This window comes from Oncorhynchus masou, chromosome 29 (genome assembly GCF_036934945.1).
Source record: "Oncorhynchus masou masou isolate Uvic2021 chromosome 29, UVic_Omas_1.1, whole genome shotgun sequence".
Taxonomy (NCBI): Eukaryota; Metazoa; Chordata; class Actinopteri; order Salmoniformes; family Salmonidae; genus Oncorhynchus; species Oncorhynchus masou.
In genome coordinates this window covers 75,958,372-75,977,665 of record NC_088240.1, presented here as the reverse complement: position 1 = coordinate 75,977,665, position 19,294 = coordinate 75,958,372, and the positions used below count along the sequence as shown (strand labels likewise).

General features: G+C 43.9%; 1 protein-coding gene across 1 annotated transcript in view; it reads left to right on the top strand.

Moving 5' to 3' along the window:
• The window catches only part of LOC135520566 (POU domain, class 2, transcription factor 2-like), a 30,547-nt gene extending 12,975 nt beyond the window's left edge, over positions 1 to 17,572 (top strand). Inside the window, 12 exon segments of the mRNA XM_064946212.1 lie at positions 6,831 to 6,896; positions 7,142 to 7,176; positions 8,698 to 8,754; positions 9,019 to 9,138; positions 12,736 to 12,835; positions 13,111 to 13,199; positions 13,380 to 13,523; positions 13,632 to 13,773; positions 16,028 to 16,176; positions 16,895 to 17,047; positions 17,050 to 17,091; positions 17,372 to 17,572. Of these exon segments, the coding sequence (XP_064802284.1) occupies positions 6,831 to 6,896; positions 7,142 to 7,176; positions 8,698 to 8,754; positions 9,019 to 9,138; positions 12,736 to 12,835; positions 13,111 to 13,199; positions 13,380 to 13,523; positions 13,632 to 13,773; positions 16,028 to 16,176; positions 16,895 to 17,047; positions 17,050 to 17,091; positions 17,372 to 17,572 (1,298 nt within the window).
• The last annotated feature ends 1,722 nt before the right edge of the window (positions 17,573 to 19,294 follow it).

The window sequence follows — 19,294 nt, the reverse complement described above, 5'->3', positions numbered from 1 at the left end:
CACTAACACTGTCTTCCCACACTCCATATCACTAACACTATCTTTCCACACTACACTACATACCACGAACACTGTTTTCCCACACTACACTACATATCACTAACACTATCTTCCCACACTGCATATCACTAACACTGTCTTCCCATACTACACTGCATATCACTAACACTATCTTTCCACACTACACTACATACCACTAACACTATCTTTCCACACTATACTACATACCACTAACACTATCTTCCCACACCACACTACATATCACTAACACTGTCTTCCTACACTACATGTCACTAACACTGTCTTCCCACACGACACTACACATCACTAACGCTGTCTTCCCACACTACATATCACTAACATTGTCTTCCCACACTACACTACATACCACTAACACTGTCTTCCCACACTACAATAAATTTCACGAACACTGTCTTCACACATTACACTACATATCACTAACACTGTCTTCCCACACTACATATCACAAACACTGTCTTCCCACATTACACGACATATCACTAACCCTGTCTTCCCACACTACACTACATACCACTAACACTGTCTTCCCACACTTCGTATCACTAACACTATCTTCCCACATTACACTACATATCACAAACACTGTCTTCCCACATTACACTACGTATCACAAACACTGTCTTCCCACACTACACTACATATCACTGACACTGTCTTCCCACATTACACTACATATCACTAACACTGTCTTCCCACACGACACTACATATCACTAACACTGTCTTCCCACATTACACTACATACCACGAACACTGTCTTCCCACATTACACTACATATCACTAACCCTGTCTTCCCACACGACACTACACATCACTAACGCTGTCTTCCCACACTACATATCACTAACATTGTCTTCCCACACTACACTACATACCACTAACACTGTCTTCCCACACTACAATAAATTTCATGAACACTGTCTTCACACATTACACTACATATCACTAACACTGTCTCCCCCACTACATATCACAAACACTGTCTTCCCACATTACACGACATATCACTAACCCTGTCTTCCCACACTACACTACATACCACTAACACTATCTTCCCACACTACACTACATACCACTAACACTATCTTCCCACACTACACCACATACCACTAACACTGTCTTCCCACACTTCGTATCACTAACACTGTCTTCCCACATTACACTTCATATCACAAACACTGTCTTCCCACACTACACTACATATCACTGACACTGTCTTCCCACATTACACTACATATCACCAACACTGTCTTCCCACATTACACTACAGATCACAAACACTGTCTTCCCACATTACACTACAGATGACAAACACTGTCTTCCCACACTACATATCACAAACACTGTCTTCCCACATTACACTACATATCGCTAACGCTGTCTTCCCACACTACATACCACTAACACTGTCTTCCCACACTACAATAAATTTCACTAACACTGTCTTCACACATTACACTACATATCACTAACACTGTCTTCCCACACTACATATCACAAACACTGTCTTCCCACATTACACTACAGATCACAAACACTGTCTTCCCACACTACATATCACAAACACTGTCTTCCCACATTACACTACATATCGCTAACGCTGTCTTCCCACACTACAATAAATTTCACTAACACTGTCTTCACACATTACACTACATATCACTAACACTGTCTTCCCACACTACATATCACAAACACTGTCTTCCCACATTACACTACATATCACAAACACTGTCTTCCCACACTACATATCACTAACATTGTCTTCCCACACTACACTACATACCACTAACACTGTCTTCCCACACTACAATACATTTCACTAACACTGTCTTCCCACACTACACTACATACCACTAACACTGTCTTCCCACACTACAATACATTTCACTAACACTGTCTTCACACATTACACTACATATCACTAACAATGTCTTCCCACACTACATTTCACAAACACTGTCTTCCCACATTACACTCCATATCACAAACACTGTCTTCCCACACTATACATCACTAACGCTGTCTTCCCACACTACATTTCACTAACACTGTCTTCCCACACTACATATCACTAACACTATCTTCCCACATTACACTATATATACTGTTTCACTAACACTGTCATCTCACAAACAGACCTGAAACTTTTTGAGATGTGCCGATTTTGCTATTGGTTTACACTTTTGGGACTACTCCGTTTGTTCTGTTGTAGATTCCTTGAATTGCTTCCTCATATCTGAGTTGTTCAGACTAAATTAAGTTATGGTGAAAATCCACCTATTTTGGAGGGGTCCTTCCTGTGGTTAGATCCGATGTGCAAGTCATTGGTGAGGAACAGTCTGACCACTGCTTCCCCTAGCAGACCCTGTGTTTGTAGAAAAAAAACTCCTGACTGTCATAAGTCATGTACTGCCACCGCCTTACTGTGTTCTGTGTTATCAAGCCTGGATATAGCTTGTTCGGAAAACTGGGCCTCAATGTTCTCACCACTTTTGGTTTTCATTGGTTTGGTTTAACTGATTCAGACCTGGGTCTCCAGGCAAGTGGACTCTCTGGCCAATCAACAACATGAATCAATCAGTGAACTTCTTGGGAGAAAGGAAAACCAGCAACTCTACAGATATTGAGGCCTGGTATTGAATAGCCCTGTTGCTATTCAATCCACTACATATCACGAATAGTGCCCTAGACCGCTGCGCTCCATAGTTGCACAGTGGTCTTAAGGCACTGCATTTCAGTGCTAGAGGCGTCAAGACTGACCCTGGTTCGATTTCAGGCTGTATCACAACCGGCCGTGAATGGTAGTACCAAAGGGCGGTGCACAATTGGCCCAGAATTGTCCGGGTTAGGGTTTGGCAGGGGTAGGCCGTCATTGTAAATTATAATTTGTTCTTAACTGACTTGCCTAGTTAAATAAAAAATAATAATAATAACAACCTCATCCATCGTAATTATTGGTAAATGTGTTCAGTGTCTCACTACTACCCCCTATTGGTTGGTAAGCGGTCCTGCTCAGAATATGTGAGCGGAGCAGTGAATACTTGGACCTTCCAAACAAAATTATTTGAATGAAAAGTATTTTAATAAACATGAAAATGTGAATGTGAGAAGCGCTCATATTTTTTAAATAGGCTACATGTCATATTAAACAGCATATAAACACTCTAGATAGGCCAGGAGCCAGACAGGGAGCCTAAGAAGGAACGGAAATGAATTATTTAGGCTATATTATTTAATTATTTCAAGGCTATAGCTACAAAGAAATACATTGTAAAGCATTTGCGAGCGCGACACACTAGACTGGTAGGGAGTCAGTGACATTAAGTACTCAACATTTTATTTTGTTGTATTAAATCATTTTACTGTATAAATTGCACATATAGGCTGTGACTAACTTACGAAAGAAACAAAAAATGCCTTATTAGGCTTTGAATTCATTTTTAGAGTCACCAGTTTGACCAGAGTTAGTGGCTTCAGGCTTATGCGATGGTGCCTGGAGAGCAGGGCAGCAGCGGAGAACACCCTCTCCACACTTGCAGAGCCACTTGGGATGCTAAACACCCTTTTGGCCACCCTAAGCTGGGCAGGGCTGCAGAGTGTTTTTTATATAGGTAATCCTAAAGGTTTTCAGGCAAAATAACCCAATCAAAATGGAAAGCTCCTTTAAAGTTGGAGTATGCCGGGCCTATTGGGCCAAAATCAATTATGGCCGATTTGTATAAATAGTAGAACAAAAATTAAGGAAACTTAAAAAAATATATTTTGCTACAATGGTACACTTAATTATGTTCCCACCTCGTTCCTTTGTTTTAGCATGCGCATGTAATAAGTACGCCATCATGCTTTCAGGATATATGTCTTTTCAGATTCCACAATTGTTCTTTAGTTGTGGACATAAGATCTCTACCGTCCCTCTCTTGCTCTTGGTCCTCATATTTGTCACCTTGATTTCGCACCTGTTTGTTTGATCAGTTTCTTTATGAAAATATTTAGCAAACTCCATGACAGTAGCTAAAGCAAGGGACTATAGCAGCAGACAAATGCATGCTGGGCCGGGCAGGCCCTGAGCTCCTGAAGTGAGCGCCACTGTTGAAGCTAAATTGGAGCGGGCTAAAAGGCCAACACCTCAGCCTTTGGGAATCTCGCTCCAGGCTCCAGTTAAATTGGGCACGCTCAGCTCCCCTCCACTCACATACTCTGGTCCTGCTCCATAGCCCAGAGGACAAACACGGGAAGTCTCTGTAGTGCTATGCCATTACTTATAAACAGTACCAGTCAAAAGTTTGGACACCTACTCATTCAAGGATTTTTCTTTATTTGTACTATTTTCTACATTGTAGAATAACAGTGAAGACATCAAAACTATGAAATAACACATATGGAATCATGTAGTAACCAAAAAAGTGTTAAACAAATCAAAACATATGTTATATTTGAGATTCTTCAAAGTAGCCACCCTTTGCCTTGATGACAGCTTTGCACACTCTTGCCATTCTCTCAACCAGCTTCAGGAGGAATGCTTTTCCAACAGTCTTGAAGGAGTTCCCACAAATGCTGAGCACTTGTTGGCTGCTTTTCTTTCACTCTGCGGTTCAACTAATCCCAAGCCATCTCAATTGGGTTGAGGTCGGGGTGGCAGGTAGCCTAGAGGTTAGAGTGTTGGGCCAGGAACTGAAAGGTTGCTAGATCAAATCCCTGAGCTGACAAGGTTAAAATTTCTCGTTCTGCCCCTGAACAAGGCAGTTAACCCACTGTTCCTAGGCTGTCATTGTAAATGAGAATTTGTTCATAACTGGCTTGCCTAGTGAAATAAAACATTAAAGGTTGGGTGATTGTGGAGGCCAGGTCATCTGATGCAGCACTCCATCTGTCTCCTTCTTGGGAAAATAGCCCTTACACAGCCTGGAGGTGTGTTGGGTCATTGTCCTGTTGAAAAACAAATGATAGTACCACTAAGCCCAAACTAGATGGGATGGCGTATCGCTGCAGAATGCTGTGGTAGCCATTCTGGTTGTGTGCCTTGAATTCTAAGTACATATAGTGTCACCAGAAAAGCACCTCCACACCATCACACCTCCTTCTCCATGCTTCAGGGTGGGAACCACACATCCGTTCACCTACTCTGCGTCTCACAATGACACAGAGATTAGAAACAGAAATCTCTAATTTGGACTTATCAGACCAAAGAACGGATTTCCATCGGTCTAATGTCCATTGCTTGTGTTTCTTGGCCCAAGCAAGTCTCTTCTTCTTATTGGTGTCCTTTAGTATTGGTGTTTTTTTATATTTGTATATATATTTGTATATATTCATAGTTTTGATGTCTTCACTATTATTCTACAATGTAGAAAATAGTAAAAAATGAAGAAAAACCCTTGAAGGAGTAGGTGTTTCTAAACCTTTGACTGGTATTGTAGATAATAACCTGTTACGGACATAGTAGCTTACTTAGTCTGTTGGTTGTATTTGTTAATTTGTGTTGTCGTTTCACAGTTTAGTTTTGTGATGACTTCAAAAAGGTAAACTGGATTTTGTCATCTTTGAGAATAAAAAAATATGCATTTATGTTACTCTGAGCACTCATCCTTTATACTTGAACCGAGAGAGAGAAAGATAGTGGGGGAGAAGTGATAGAGAGAACTGGGAGGAAGGGAGAGAGAGAGAGAGAGAGAGAGAGAGAGAGAGAGAGAGAGAGAGAGAGAGAGAGGAATGTTTTTAATAATGCAGGTGGCAGATATAATTAGTTGTTTGTTGGGTTGATTTGCATGTTTTCATAAAAGGGAAGTTGATGTGAGGAAGGGAGTGTGTCAGCAAAGACCAGTGTCAGTGTAGATATTGTGGGTTCTCACAAAATAAGCTGTAGTTAATACAGTAACTGCTAAATAAAACACCTGTTACGGTAACTTTCTTTAAAATAATTAACTTAACATAAGTTCCCATCAATATCAGATTTTATTTACAGTGAATTGTGTACCCCTCACCGCCCCTCACTCGCTCTCTATCTCTTTAAATCTTTCTACCTGCCCAAACTCTCTCCCATTCCACCACCTGTTCCTCCTCTCTCTTTCCCTCCCTCTCACCCTCCCCCCACACCCCTCGACTCTCTGTCTATGGGGACAGTCTGTACTGGCTGTCTGTACAGTGCAGAGGAGAGGAGAGGAAGGAGGAAGTGTTGTGGTGTAGTATAGCGGGGTGTGGTGTAATGATGACACTACAGTGAGTAACATCAGTATAGAGGTGTCTAGTAGGGTTCTGTTCCCACTCAAACCTCTGTAGGGCCTATTGTTAGACCAAACAAACACCTCTGTACATATAGGAAAGAATGAACGGAGGCTGCACAGCAAAACATATCACCGCATATACAAAAGCCAATACTGCAGTGTGACATCATATTTCAGCGCCTATTTCAGCGCCGTAACATCAACCAAAAGCATTTACACTTTCTCTTTTTTCTGTTGCTATGTGATTATCTGTATAATGTTTCAACTGAACCTGAACACGCTGACTCACATGTAGTCATTAAACCTAATCATCTGCTTTCTCCGTCTCTCTCCCCCCCGGTCTCCCTCTCTCTCTCACTCTGTCTCTCCCTCCCTCTCTCTTTCGCTCTCTCTGTCTCTCGCTCTCTGTCTCTCTCCCCCCTGGTCTCCCTCTCTCTCTCACTCTCTCTCACTCTCTTTCGCTCTCTCTGTCTCTCGCTCTCTCTGTCTCTATCTATCTCTCTCTCTCTCTCTCTCTCTGTCTCTCTCTGTCTTTCTCTCTCTCTGTCTCTCTCACTCTCATAGAAATCAGGATGTCAAAGCCAGTCGAGGTTGAGAACACAGTGGCTGACTCTCCAATGGAGAGCACAGGTGTGTGTGTGTGTGTGTGTGTGTGTGTGTGTGTGTGTGTGTGTGTGTGTGTGTGTGTGTGTGTGTGTGTGTGTGTGTGTGTGTGTGTGTGTGTGTGTGTGTGTGTGTGTGTGTGTGTGTGTGTGTGTGTGTGTGTGTGTGTGTGTGTGTGTGCGCATACCTACATGTGTTTGTGTGTGTGCGTATGTGCATGCAAGTGCGTGTGTATGAGGAATTTCTAATTGTTTCCTATCCCCCCCACACAGATTCAGAGCGGAATGGTCCTGACTCAATTCATCAGGTTTGTGTTTGGTGCTTCACCTTCATTTCAGTACTGATATCACTGGTAATATACTGTGCATTCAGACCCCTTGAATTTTTCAACATTTTGTTACATTACAGCCTTATTCTAAAATTGATTCAATAGTTTTTTTCCTCTCATCAATCTACACACAATACCCCATAATGACAAAGCAAAAACTGTTTTTAGAAACATTTGCAAATATAAGAAAAATAAATAACTGAAATATCGGACCGTTCACTTGGTACTTTGTTAAAGTACCTTTGGCAGCGATTACAGCCTTGAGTCTTCTTAAGTATTACGCTACAAGCTTGGCACACCTGTATTTGGGGAGTTTCTCCCATTCTTCTCTGCAGATCCTCTCAAGCTCTGTCAGGTTTCGATGGGGAGCGTTGCCACACAGCTATTTTCAGGTCTCTCCAGAGATGTTCGATCGGGTTCAAGGTCCTGAATGCTCTGGAGCAGGTTTTCATCAAGGCTCTCTCAGTACTTTACTCTGTTCATCTTTTCCTCAATCCTGACTAGTCTCCCAGTCCCTGCTGCTGAAAATCATCCCCACAGCATGGTGTTGCCACCACCATGCTTCACTGTAGGGTTGGTGCCAGGTTTCCTCCAGACGTGACCCTTGACATTCAGGCCAAAGTGTTCAATCTTGGTTTCATCAGACCAGAGAATCTTGTTTCTCATGGTCTGAGAGTCTTTAGATGCCTTTTGGCAAACTCCAAGCAGGCTGTCATGTGCCTTTTACTGAGGAGTGGCTTCCGTCTGGCCACTCTACCATAAAGGCCTGATTGATGGAGTGCTGCAGAGTTGGTTGTCCTTCTGGAAGGTTCTCCAATCTCCACAGAGGAACTCTGGTGCTCTGTCAGCGTAACCATTGAGTTCTTGGTCACCTCCCTGACCAAGGCCCTTCTCTCCCGATTGTTCAGTTTGGCTGAGTGGCCAGCTCTACGAGTCTTGGTGGTTCCAAACTTCTTCCATTTAAGAATGACGGAGGCCACTCTGTTCTTGGGGACCTTCAATGCTGCATATTTTTGGGGGGGTATTGTGTGTAGATTGATGAGGGGGAAAGTAAATTTGATCCATTTTAGAATAAGGCTGTAACGTAACAAAATGTGAAAAAGGTCAAAGGGTCTGAATACTTTGCGAATGCAATGTACCTCTAGGAAACATAATAATCAGTCCTTTTCAATGGTGACAATCATGATCTGAATAACACACACATTAGGTCTGAAAAGTAAAGATGACTGACAACAAGTAGCCTAATACCAAGACACAAGCATCAATACAGCAGTGCAGTGTGTTTCCCAAATCTGGTCCTGGAGACCCCAAGGGAGGCACATTTCTGTTTTTACCCAAAATACACCTGATTCCACTTATCTAAGGCTGGATGATGAGTTGCTGAGTGGAATGTTGTCTGTTTGGGTCCCCAGGACAGGATTGGAAAACACTGCAGTCATATATTCTTTTTTTATGAGCATTTATGTTTCTCTGTACTGATGGTTTTTGTCCTTTTAACAGCTTCAGCAGATGAAAATCAGTCCCTTTCACCTTTCTCCAACCCTCAGCAGCAACAAGGTGTGTGTGTGTGTGTGTGTGTGCAGATGTGTGTTTTGTGTGGCCACACGATAGAGTATTTTGCCACATTTGCATACAGATTGACAGGTATGCAAAACAGTCAGACTAGCCAGTTTGGACATGCCCATTCCAGGAAGAAGGGATGACTATCCCTCGTTTCTAAAGAAAAGAAAGGCACCTTCCTTTGGCATGCAGGTTACCACAGTAGATAGAGCAGAACAGTCAGCTTCGTTTCACTGTATCCCTCGTTCTCTCTCCTCTCAGAATAAGATGGAAGAGTGTGTTGAGATGTCCCCGGGCCCTGCTCCTCACCACAGCCACGCCCCCTCACAGACACCCCACCCACACACACAGCTCATGCTGACCGGCTCCCAACTGGCAGGGGTAAGACAAGGAGGAAGAGGCTTAACAAACACACATTGATGCACACTCACAAAAACACAGACTCGTGCTTATGGTCTGGCTTGAGTTCACTGCTTTATTCCTTCTTTCTTTCCTCTGCTCTCCCTCCCTCCCCTCCCTCTCTCTTTCACTCTCTCCCTCCCCTTATTTCTCTCTCTGTCCCTCTCTCACTCTCTTTCTCTGTGTGTCTCTCTCTCTCGCTCGGTGTCTCTTTCTCAGTTGACAGCTCTCTTGCCAGCTCAGCAGCAGTTGTTACTGCAGCAGGCTCAGGCTCAGCTTCTAGCTGCAGCTGTGCAGCAGTCTGTTCAGCAGTCCAACGCAGCTCACGCAGCTCATGCAGCCCACGCAGCTCATGCAGCCCACGCAGCCGCCCAAGCCAATCAGCAAGCTCAGGCAGCCGCAGCAGCCAATCAACATGCCCAGCAGCAGGCGGGACAGACAGGGCAGCAGGGCAAATCACAGACCCAGGGACAGAGCACACAGGAGCAGACAGGTCAACCTGTCCCTGTCCCGCCCACTCATCCTCAGCTCACCCTCTCTCAGCCAATTCAGCTCACCGCCCAGGTACTCACAACCAATCACAAGGCACATCCTGGCTGGAAAGAGGTGGGGAAGGGTCTTGATTCAGGAGAAAGTCTGGGATCCTCTGTTTTTATCGATCTTTTTCTTTATTGCTTGTGTTGCTCTGCTGTTCATTCAGTCTTTTCTCTTGGCCTCTATATGAAAGGGTTGTTTTCATTTCTTCTCTGTGCATTTGTGTTCTCTCCATCTCTGACCCCTCTGTTCTCTCCATCTCTGACCCCTCTGTTCTCAATTCAATTCAATTTCAATTCAAGGGGTTTATTGGCATGGGAAACATGTGTTAACATTGCCAAAGCAAGTGAGGTAGATAATATATAAAGTGAATATATAAAGTGAAAAACAATACAAATTAACAGTAAACATTACACATACAGAAGTTTCAAAACAATAAAGACATTACAAATGTCATATCATATATATACAGTGTTTTTAAAATGTACAAATGGTTAAAGGACACAAGATAAAATAAATAAGCATTAATATGGGTTGTATTTACAATGGTGTTTGTTCTTCACTGGTTGCCCTTTTCTCGTGGCAACAGGTCACAAATCTTGCTGCTCTGATGGCACACTGTGGAATTTCACCCAGTAGATATGGGAGTTTTTCAAAATTGGATTTGTTTTCGAATTCTTTGTGGATCTGTGTAATCTGAGGGAAATATGTCTCTCTAATATGGTCATACATTGGGCAGGAGGTTAGGAAGTGCAGCTCAGTTTCCACTTCATTTTGTGGGCAGTGAGCACATAGCCTGTCTTCTCTTGAGAGCCATGTCTGCCTACGGCGGCATTTCTCAATAGCAAGGCTATGCTCGCTGAGTCTGTACATAGTCAAAGCTTTCCTTAGTTTTGGGTCAGTCACAGTGGTCAGGTATTCCGCCGCTGTGTACTCTCTGTGTAGGGCCAAATAGCATTCTAGTTTGCTCTGTTTTTTTGTTAATTCTTTCCAATGTGTCAAGTAATTATCTTTTTGTTTTCTCATGATTTGGTTGGGTCTAATTGTGCAGTTGTCCTGGGGCTCTGTAGGGTGTGTTTGTGTTTGTGAACAGAGCCCCAGGACCAGCTTGCTTAGGGGACTCTTCTCCAGGTTCATCTCTCTGTAGGTGATGGCTTTGTTATGGAAGGTTTGGGAATCGCTTCCTTTTTGGTGGTTATAGAATTTAACGGCTCTTTTCTGGATTTTGATAATTAGTGGGTATCGGCTTAATTCTGCTCTGCATGCATTATTTGGTGTTCTACGTTGTACACATAGGATATTTTTGCAGAATTCTGCGTGCAGAGTCTCAATTTGGTGTTTGTCCCATTTTGTGAAGTCTTGGTTGGTGAGCGGACCCCAGACCTCACAACCATAAAGGGCAATGGGCTCTATGACTGATTCAAGTATTTTTAGCCAAATCCGAATTGGTATGTTGAAATTTATGTTCCTTTTGATGGCATAGAATGCCCTTCTTGCCTCAGATCGTTCACAGCTTTGTGGAAGTTACCTGTGGCGCTGATGTTTAGGCCAAGGTATGTATAGTTTTTTGTGTGCTCTAGGGCAGCAGTGTCTAGATGGAATTTGTATTTGTGGTCCTGGTGACTGGACCTTTTTTGGAACACCATTATTTTGGTCTTACTGAGATTTACTGTCAGGGCCCAGGTCTGACAGAATCTGTGCATAAGATCTAGGTGCTGCTGTAGGCCCTCCTTGGTTAGTGACAGAAGCACCAGATCATCTGCAAACAGCAGACATTTAACTTCGGATTCTAGCAGGGGGAGGCCGGGTGCTGCAGACTTTTCTAGTGCCCGCGCCAATTCGTTGATATATATGTTGAAGAGGGTGGGGCTTAAGCTGCATCCCTGTCTAACCCCACGACCCTGTGTGAAGAAATGTGTGTGTTTTTTTGCCAATTCTAACCGCACACTTGTTGTTTGTGTACATGGATTTCATAATGTCGTATGTTTGGTTGTCAATTAGGGTGTGCAGGGTGAATACATGGTCGGTTGTACGGTAATTTGGTAAAAAGCCCATTTGACATTTGCTCAGTACATTGTTTTCGTTGAGGAAATGTACGAGTCTGCTGTTAATGATAATGCAGAGGATTTTCCCAAGGTTACTGTTGACACATATTCCACGGTAGTTATTAGGGTCAAATTTGTCTCCACTTTCGTGGATTGGGGTGATCAGTCCTCGGTTCCAAATATTGGGGAAGATGCCAGAGCTAAGTATGATGTTAAAGAGTTTTAGTATAGCCAATTGGAATTTGTTGTCTGTATATTTGATCATTTCATTGAGGATACCATCAACACCACAGGCCTTTTTGGGTTGGAGGGTTTTTATTTTGTTCTGTAACTCATTCAATGTAATTTGAGAATCCAGTGGGTTCTGGTAGTCTTTAATAGTTGATTCTAAGATCTGTATTTGATCATGTATATGTTTTTGCTCTTTATTCTTTGTTATAGGGCCAAAAACTTTGGAGAAGTGGTTTACCCATACATCTCCATTTTGGATAGATAATTATTTGTGTTGTTGTTTGTTTAGTGTTTTCCAATTTTCCCAGAAGTGGTTAGAGTCTATGGATTCTTCAATTGCATTGAGCTGATTTCTGACATGCTGTTCCTTCTTTTTCCGAAGTGTATTTCTGTATTGGTTTAGAGATTCACCATAGTGAAGGCGTAGACTCAGGTTTTCTGGGTCTCTATGTTTTTGGTTCTCTCCATCTCTGACCCCTCTGTTCTCTCCATCTCTGACCCCTCTGTTCTCTCCATCTCTGACCCATCTGTTCTCTCCATCTCTGACCCATCTGTTCTCTCCATCTCTGACCCCTCTGTTCTCACCATCTCTGACCCCTCTGTTCTCTCCATCTCTGGACTCCTCTGTTCTCTCCATCTCTGACCCCTCTGTTCTCTCCATCTCTGACCCCTCTGTTCTCTCCATCTCTGACCCCTCTGTTCTCTCCATATCTGACCCCTTTGTTCTCTCCATCTCTGATCTCTGTTCTGTCCTCCTGTCTCCCTGCAGGACATCCAGCAGTTGTTGCAGCTGCAGCAGTTGGTTCTGGTGCCAGGACACCACCTGCAGTCTCCTCAGTTCCTCCTCCAACAGCACCAAGGGCAGCAAGGTGGGCTGCTCGCACTTGTCACTACCACCGGTTTCTGTTCTATTGGGACAGTGCCCTGAAGATGGGCTGTAGATGTTCCAACTATCAACAAACATATTTCATTTATTTATAAGTGCCATCTGTTGACAACCATTAACAGGTTCTTCAACTGTCTAATACTAGAATGCCTATTGGATTCTCTGATCGACCATGGAGCTTTGTGGAATATTATGTGTGTTGTTTGTTCTCATAAGTGATCAAAGGCCTACTGATTCCCTCACTTCTTCACTCGTCAGGATTGCTATCAACACCAAATCTGATTCAGCTACCTCAGCAAAACCAAGGGAGCCTCCTGTCCACTCCCAGGCTGGGGCTCCAAGCACAGGTAGGCCCACTGAGGAAACACCCAGGCTTTGAGAGAGGCTACAGGCCCGGCTCTTTCCAACAAACATCTCTTCTCATCATTCTGTCATATCCAGTAAACGCCTCTCTTCTGCTATGTAATTCTCGCTCTCTCTTGCTCTTCCACTTTCTTTTTCCTCCTCCTCCCCCTCTACCCCTGTAGAGAGATAAGGCTATGGAGGGAAGTGGGGTCATGACCTCAGTGTCCTCTGTGACCTCTCACCCCGAGGAGCCCAGTGACCTTGAGGAACTGGAGGTGTTCGCCCGCACCTTCAAACAGAGACGCATCAAACTGGGCTTTACACAGGTACGCCTTTCTCTCTCTGTGTGTGTGTGTGTGTGTGTGTGTGTGTGTGTGTGTGTGTGTGTGTGTGTGTGCTAACTCTCTATTTAACTCACTCCCTCGCTCTCTCAGGGTGACGTGGGAATGGCCATGGGGAAGCTATATGGTAATGATTTCAGCCAGACCACCATCTCTCGCTTCGAGGCCCTTAACCTGAGCTTTAAGAACATGTGCAAACTCAAACCACTACTGGAGAAGTGGCTCAATGATGCAGGTGAGAGGGGAGGGTGGGGAATGAGAGAGAGGACGGGAGGGTGGGAGTAGGGAGGGGCCGGGAGAGAGGAGAGCGAGGACGGGAGGGGAGAAGAGAGGAGGTGAGGGAATTGGTGAAGGAGAAAGGTATATGACACTTTGAATTAATCAATAAATCAGTTGATTAATTAACCAATCCCCAAGTTGCATTAATCTTTAACTCTTTTTATTGGTATTTTCTTTCACAGTTACAGTAAACAATGGTTGAAATACAGTACATTGCACATATGGTTGTATACATTCGATATACCATGGAAACATGCTTTTTGAGTGAGGAAGGAATGTATACGTCCCTACGAAAATATAAGACTTTAGTAAAGCTTTCATAACAAAACATACATTACAAACAACAAAGTGCACAAAAAACAAACATGGTTTGTCTTCAAAACGAAAAGAACAATTATAATAATAAGACAGGCTAATATTAAACACAAAGGTAGATCCGTTAAATACAACGCTTGGGTAGGCAGTTTACTGTAGAGTAGAGGGAAATTGCAGTGTCTCTTCGTAGGTAAAGAAAGGTTGCCACATTCGGTAGAATTTGTCAGAAACCCTGTAGAGTATATTTTATCTTCTCCAATTTACTAACGTGTAAGACATCTTTAATCCACACAAAATGAGAGGGAGGAGAGGGCGAATTCCACAGAAGTAAAATCAACCTTCTTGCCAACAAAGGCTACAAAGTCAGATGTGTGTTTTGGTAGTGTTATAGTATCAGGTATTACCCCAAATAATGATGTCATGGCAGGAGGAGCAAAAGGTACCTGTAATACTTTAGATATGGTATCAAAGATGGCAGACCAATAGTTATGCTGGGAAGAGCAGGACCAAAACATACGTATTAATGAAGCAGGAGCTTGCCGACACCTGTCGCAAACAGGGTGGACATCAGGATAGATGTTAGAAAGCCTGAGTTTAGTCCAGTGAGTGTGGTGGAGGATTTTGTATTGAATCAAACTATGTTTGGCACAAATAGAAGAGGAGTGGACATGGTGCAGAATACCTTCCCATGTGTCATCAATCAACTCATCACCTAGATCCTGTTCCCATAAAGTTTTAATAGCTGCGAATGAAGGATTGTGAAGAGAGGACATTTGATCATAGCTATAAGAAATAATCCCTTTTACTGTTGGGGATGGTGGAATAAATGCATCAGTGGGAGGGTCACAGGAAGACTGGGGAATTGAGAGGTCATGTCACAGACAAAAGCTACGCACTTGTAGATATCTAAAGAAATGACTATTCGTGAGGTGGAATTTAGCTGAGAGTTGTTGCAGAGATGCAAACGTGCTGTCAATATACAAATCATTGAATCATTGAAGGTTCCATCTACAGGGATGGATGAAAGTGTGATTTCTGAGGGGCCATTAATGAATAGGTTTGCAAACCAAACCAAAGTCTAAACTGGTTCCAGATCTTGAGAGTGGTTTTTACTAAAATGTTTTTTGGTATAACTTAGTAATAGAATGAATAAAGGAATGTGCCAAAGCAATCAGTGAAGATGGCATACATGAGGAAGATTCTATCTTCACCCATGCTGGAATGATATGTTGGGTATGGGTACGAATCCAGTACTGAATTACACAGAAGTTGGCAGCCCAATAATAGAACAGTAAATTAGGTCGGGCCGTGTCCCTCACACTTCCAGATGAAGTGGGAGATCATCCAATCTCGTTTGCGGAAAAAAGATTTGGGAATAAAAATAGGTATACATTGAAAGAGGTAGGATCATTTAGGAAGGTATTCATTTGAACCAAATTCATTCGACCAGCTAATGATAGGGGGAGTCGTGACCATCGTTCAAAATCTTTCTCCACCAGTGTAAGGAGGAGTAAAATTAGCCTTAAAAAGGTTGTCAAACTTGTCCATGACATGACATGAGAACTAAATGTGTGCAATGGGTAGTTACGAGCTGCTGCATTTAAATGGAAAAGCTTGCTCTTATTCAGATTTAACTTGTAACCAGAGACTAGGCCAAATGCATTAAGAAAAGATAGCACAATGGGTGAGGATACATCGGGGTTTGAGATATAGAGAAGCAAGTCATCAGCATAAAGGGAAACCCTTCGTTTGATGTTGCCTCTGAACACTCTCGTTACATGTGGGTTGGGTCTGAATGAATGTAACCTTGAGTTAATGAAGTTATATCTGTAGAATGAGGATACCAGTTTGTGTGATTTTAAATCATCCCACTAATCAATCTCTCTGTTTGACAGAGACCATGTCCACAGACAGTACTATGCCCAGCCCCAGCTCTCTGTCCTCTTCCTCAATGGGCTTCGAGGGCCTGCCGGGCCGACGCAGGAAGAAAAGAACCAGCATCGAGACTAACGTCCGCGTGGCCCTGGAGAGAGCCTTCATCACGGTGAGAGACATGACAAATTGTCGCGGAAATTCTACACAGGGACACTGGAAGTCAATCTTAAATGAATCATTGGTTATTATCAACGCGCTGAAGAGGTTCCAACCAACTGTGACAGACCAATACTGGGTCATGCATGTGACAGACCAATACTGGGTCATGTATGTGACAGACCAATACTGGGTCATGCATGTGACAGACCAATACTGGGTCATGCATGTGACAGACCAATACTGGGTCATGTATGTGACAGACCAATACTGGGTCATGTATGTGACAGACCAATACTGGGTCATGTATGTGACAGACCAATACTGGGTCATGCATGTGACAGACCAATACCTCACAAGGCTTCTTCTCTCTAAGCTGAGACCTTGAAACTCAGATATCCCTTTCTCAAAACAAGGTTCTGGGCCTACTGCCAAATTGCAGCTACTGATAGTGAAGATTTGTTCAATCAGTTACTTGCATGAACACAGAAATTGGTTATTAGAAAAGCACAAACATAAAAATGTCCATCACAAGATCACTGACATAAGGCCTTCATAACACTGTCATACAGGAGACATAAATCTTAAGCTGACATAACATCTACACAGCTTGTACTGTAGTTTCTGCCCTCAGAAGAACACTATGACACCGTGATATCAGAGAGGTGATATAAGGCTAAGTGTCTATTAGTACTAACATGTCCATCTCTGTCTTTCCCGTGTGTCAGCAGAACCAGAAGCCTACCTCAGAGGAGATCCTGTGTATCGCGGACCAGCTCAGCATGGAGAAGGAGGTGATCCGCGTGTGGTTCTGCAACCGCCGACAGAAAGAGAAGCGTATCAACCCCAACAGTGCCACCCCTCCCTTGCCCAGCCAGCCCCCCAAGCCCCACCGACGCACAAACCCCCCTGCTACAGCCCACACATGGTATGGCCTGACCCGCATGATCCCCCTCTCCCAACCTTAGCCATCACAATTCTCCCCCCCATATGAATGGTGTGCCCCGCATGTCATAGTGGATGCTCTTCTGCACTCCCTGTACCGAACCTGCACTGCTTTAGTGCTTTGCTATTACACATTAATAATTCTATCCCATTTTTCCTTTTTCTATTGGATACAGCCAAGTATAGATATTCTTTTAAATATAAACTCTCCCTCTTTTTCACTTTGTCTTTCTCACCCGTCTCTCTATCAGATGTCCAGTCAGCTCTCCAGTCAGCTGTCCCAGGCAGTGACCAGCCTCAGCACCACATTGACCACAATGTCATCGTTCTCCCCTCTGATCCCCAGTGGTCCCACCCACTCATCTCTCAGCTCCGCCTCCTCTCCAGTGACTCCTCCTCCTCCTCGCAGCACAGCCAGCCCAGCCACTCCCAGCCACAGCACACTGAGTCTCAACACAGGGTGAGTATGCATACAAAGTGTACACTTTGGCCACTGTGCTTCACCATTGGTTCAGTATTCAGTTCACCTGCAGTTTGCAGCAAATGTTTATCACACCCACACATGATTGACACACACTGATCCGTGACACTGCTACTTCTGTGCAGCAGTACTTTCTAACCTGTGTGTGTGACTGTGTGTTTTGTGTCCACAGTTTATGGCGTTTGGGTAAAAAGAATGGTGACGTGTCTAACTACATCACAGATTTTGCTGCAAACTTGAGGTGAAGACAACAGAGACACACATACCTATACTGTACACCCACCCAAAAACACACACTCTCTCTCTTCCAGGAATATGACCGTCCACACACAGACACAAGGTCCACCAGCAAGCATTTGGATTTGTAGCTCATAAAAACAAGATATGAATCAAGATGGTTGTATGTGTGTATCTGACCTGTGGGCTTCTCCTGCAGTGTGTCTGTGTTCAGGTCCCTGAGTCTGTCCTCTGTCTGTTCTGCTGCTAAACCTGCTTCTCTCTCCGTTTCCCCTCTGTATGTAAATGGATTTCCTCCTCTGTGTGTGTGTGTGTGTGTGTGTGTATATGTATATGTAACACAGGAACACTGTGATGGGAGTAAACACAGGGAACCAGGCTCTGAACCAAGCTCTCCTCAGCAACAACCCTTTGGCTACTATACAAGGTGTGTTAGAGGGAGAGAGAGGTGTAGGGAAGGAGGGGAAAGAGAGGAAGAGGGAAATCAAGGAGGAAGAGAGAGAGACAGGGGGAGAGAAAGTGGAGAGGGAGGGACAGTAATTTGAGGTACAAAGTGATAATAAAGGTAAGTAATGTTAATGAATGCTAGACAGAAAGAATGACAGAGATGATGAGATGAATGATAGATCATCTGATGGAAAAAACTGGAGAACTGGTGAGTAGGGCTATGACAGGGATGTCCCATCACTCCAACATGTTCATCCCCATCTCTGTGTGTGTGTGTGTGTGTGTGTGTGTGTGTGTGTGTGTGTGTGTGTGTGTGTGTGTGTGTGTGTGTGTGTGTGTGTGTGTGTGAGTGTGTGTGTGTCTTTAGTCTGTCTTTCATTCTTTTTCTCATTCATCCGCTTCTTCATTTCATCTCTATAGTAAAGTCTATAGTAAATGTAGTTATTTCGCAGTAGGTATAATGACGTTAACTCTCATCTCCCTCCCTTCTCAGCCCTAGCAGCCAGTGGTGGCCAGCTGCCCCTTTCCAGTCTTGAGGGAGGCAGTAAGGTGTTGCTGGGTGGTGCAGGGGGGCAGGGGGGGTCTCCCGTCCTCCTTTTTCCTCAACCACCCCGCTTTCCTCCACATGGGCCAGAATCCTGGTGCTGGATTGGTCAGCGCTGCCGTAGCCAAAGCATCCCAGCCCTCCCCTTTCCCCTCCACCAGTAGCATAAGCCCCACCCCCTGCACCCCCTCCCCTTGCTCCAGCCCCGCCTCTTCCTGCGACTTCGATGAATTGGCGCACAGCCCATCCTCATTGGGAGGGGCTAAGATTGAGTGACACAGCCAAGTGCCAATCAGAGAGGAGGAGGAGAAAGGAGGAAACGACAACCTCGCCTTTCAACCAAAGCTATCTCTTTTATCACTCTCGCCCTACACTCTCTCTCTCTCCCCCCCAGTCTTTCAATGCCAAAAATACACAGAATGAAAGAGAGTAGAGGGGGAGTCAGAAGTGAAAAGGGGGAAAGAGGAAGATTGAAAC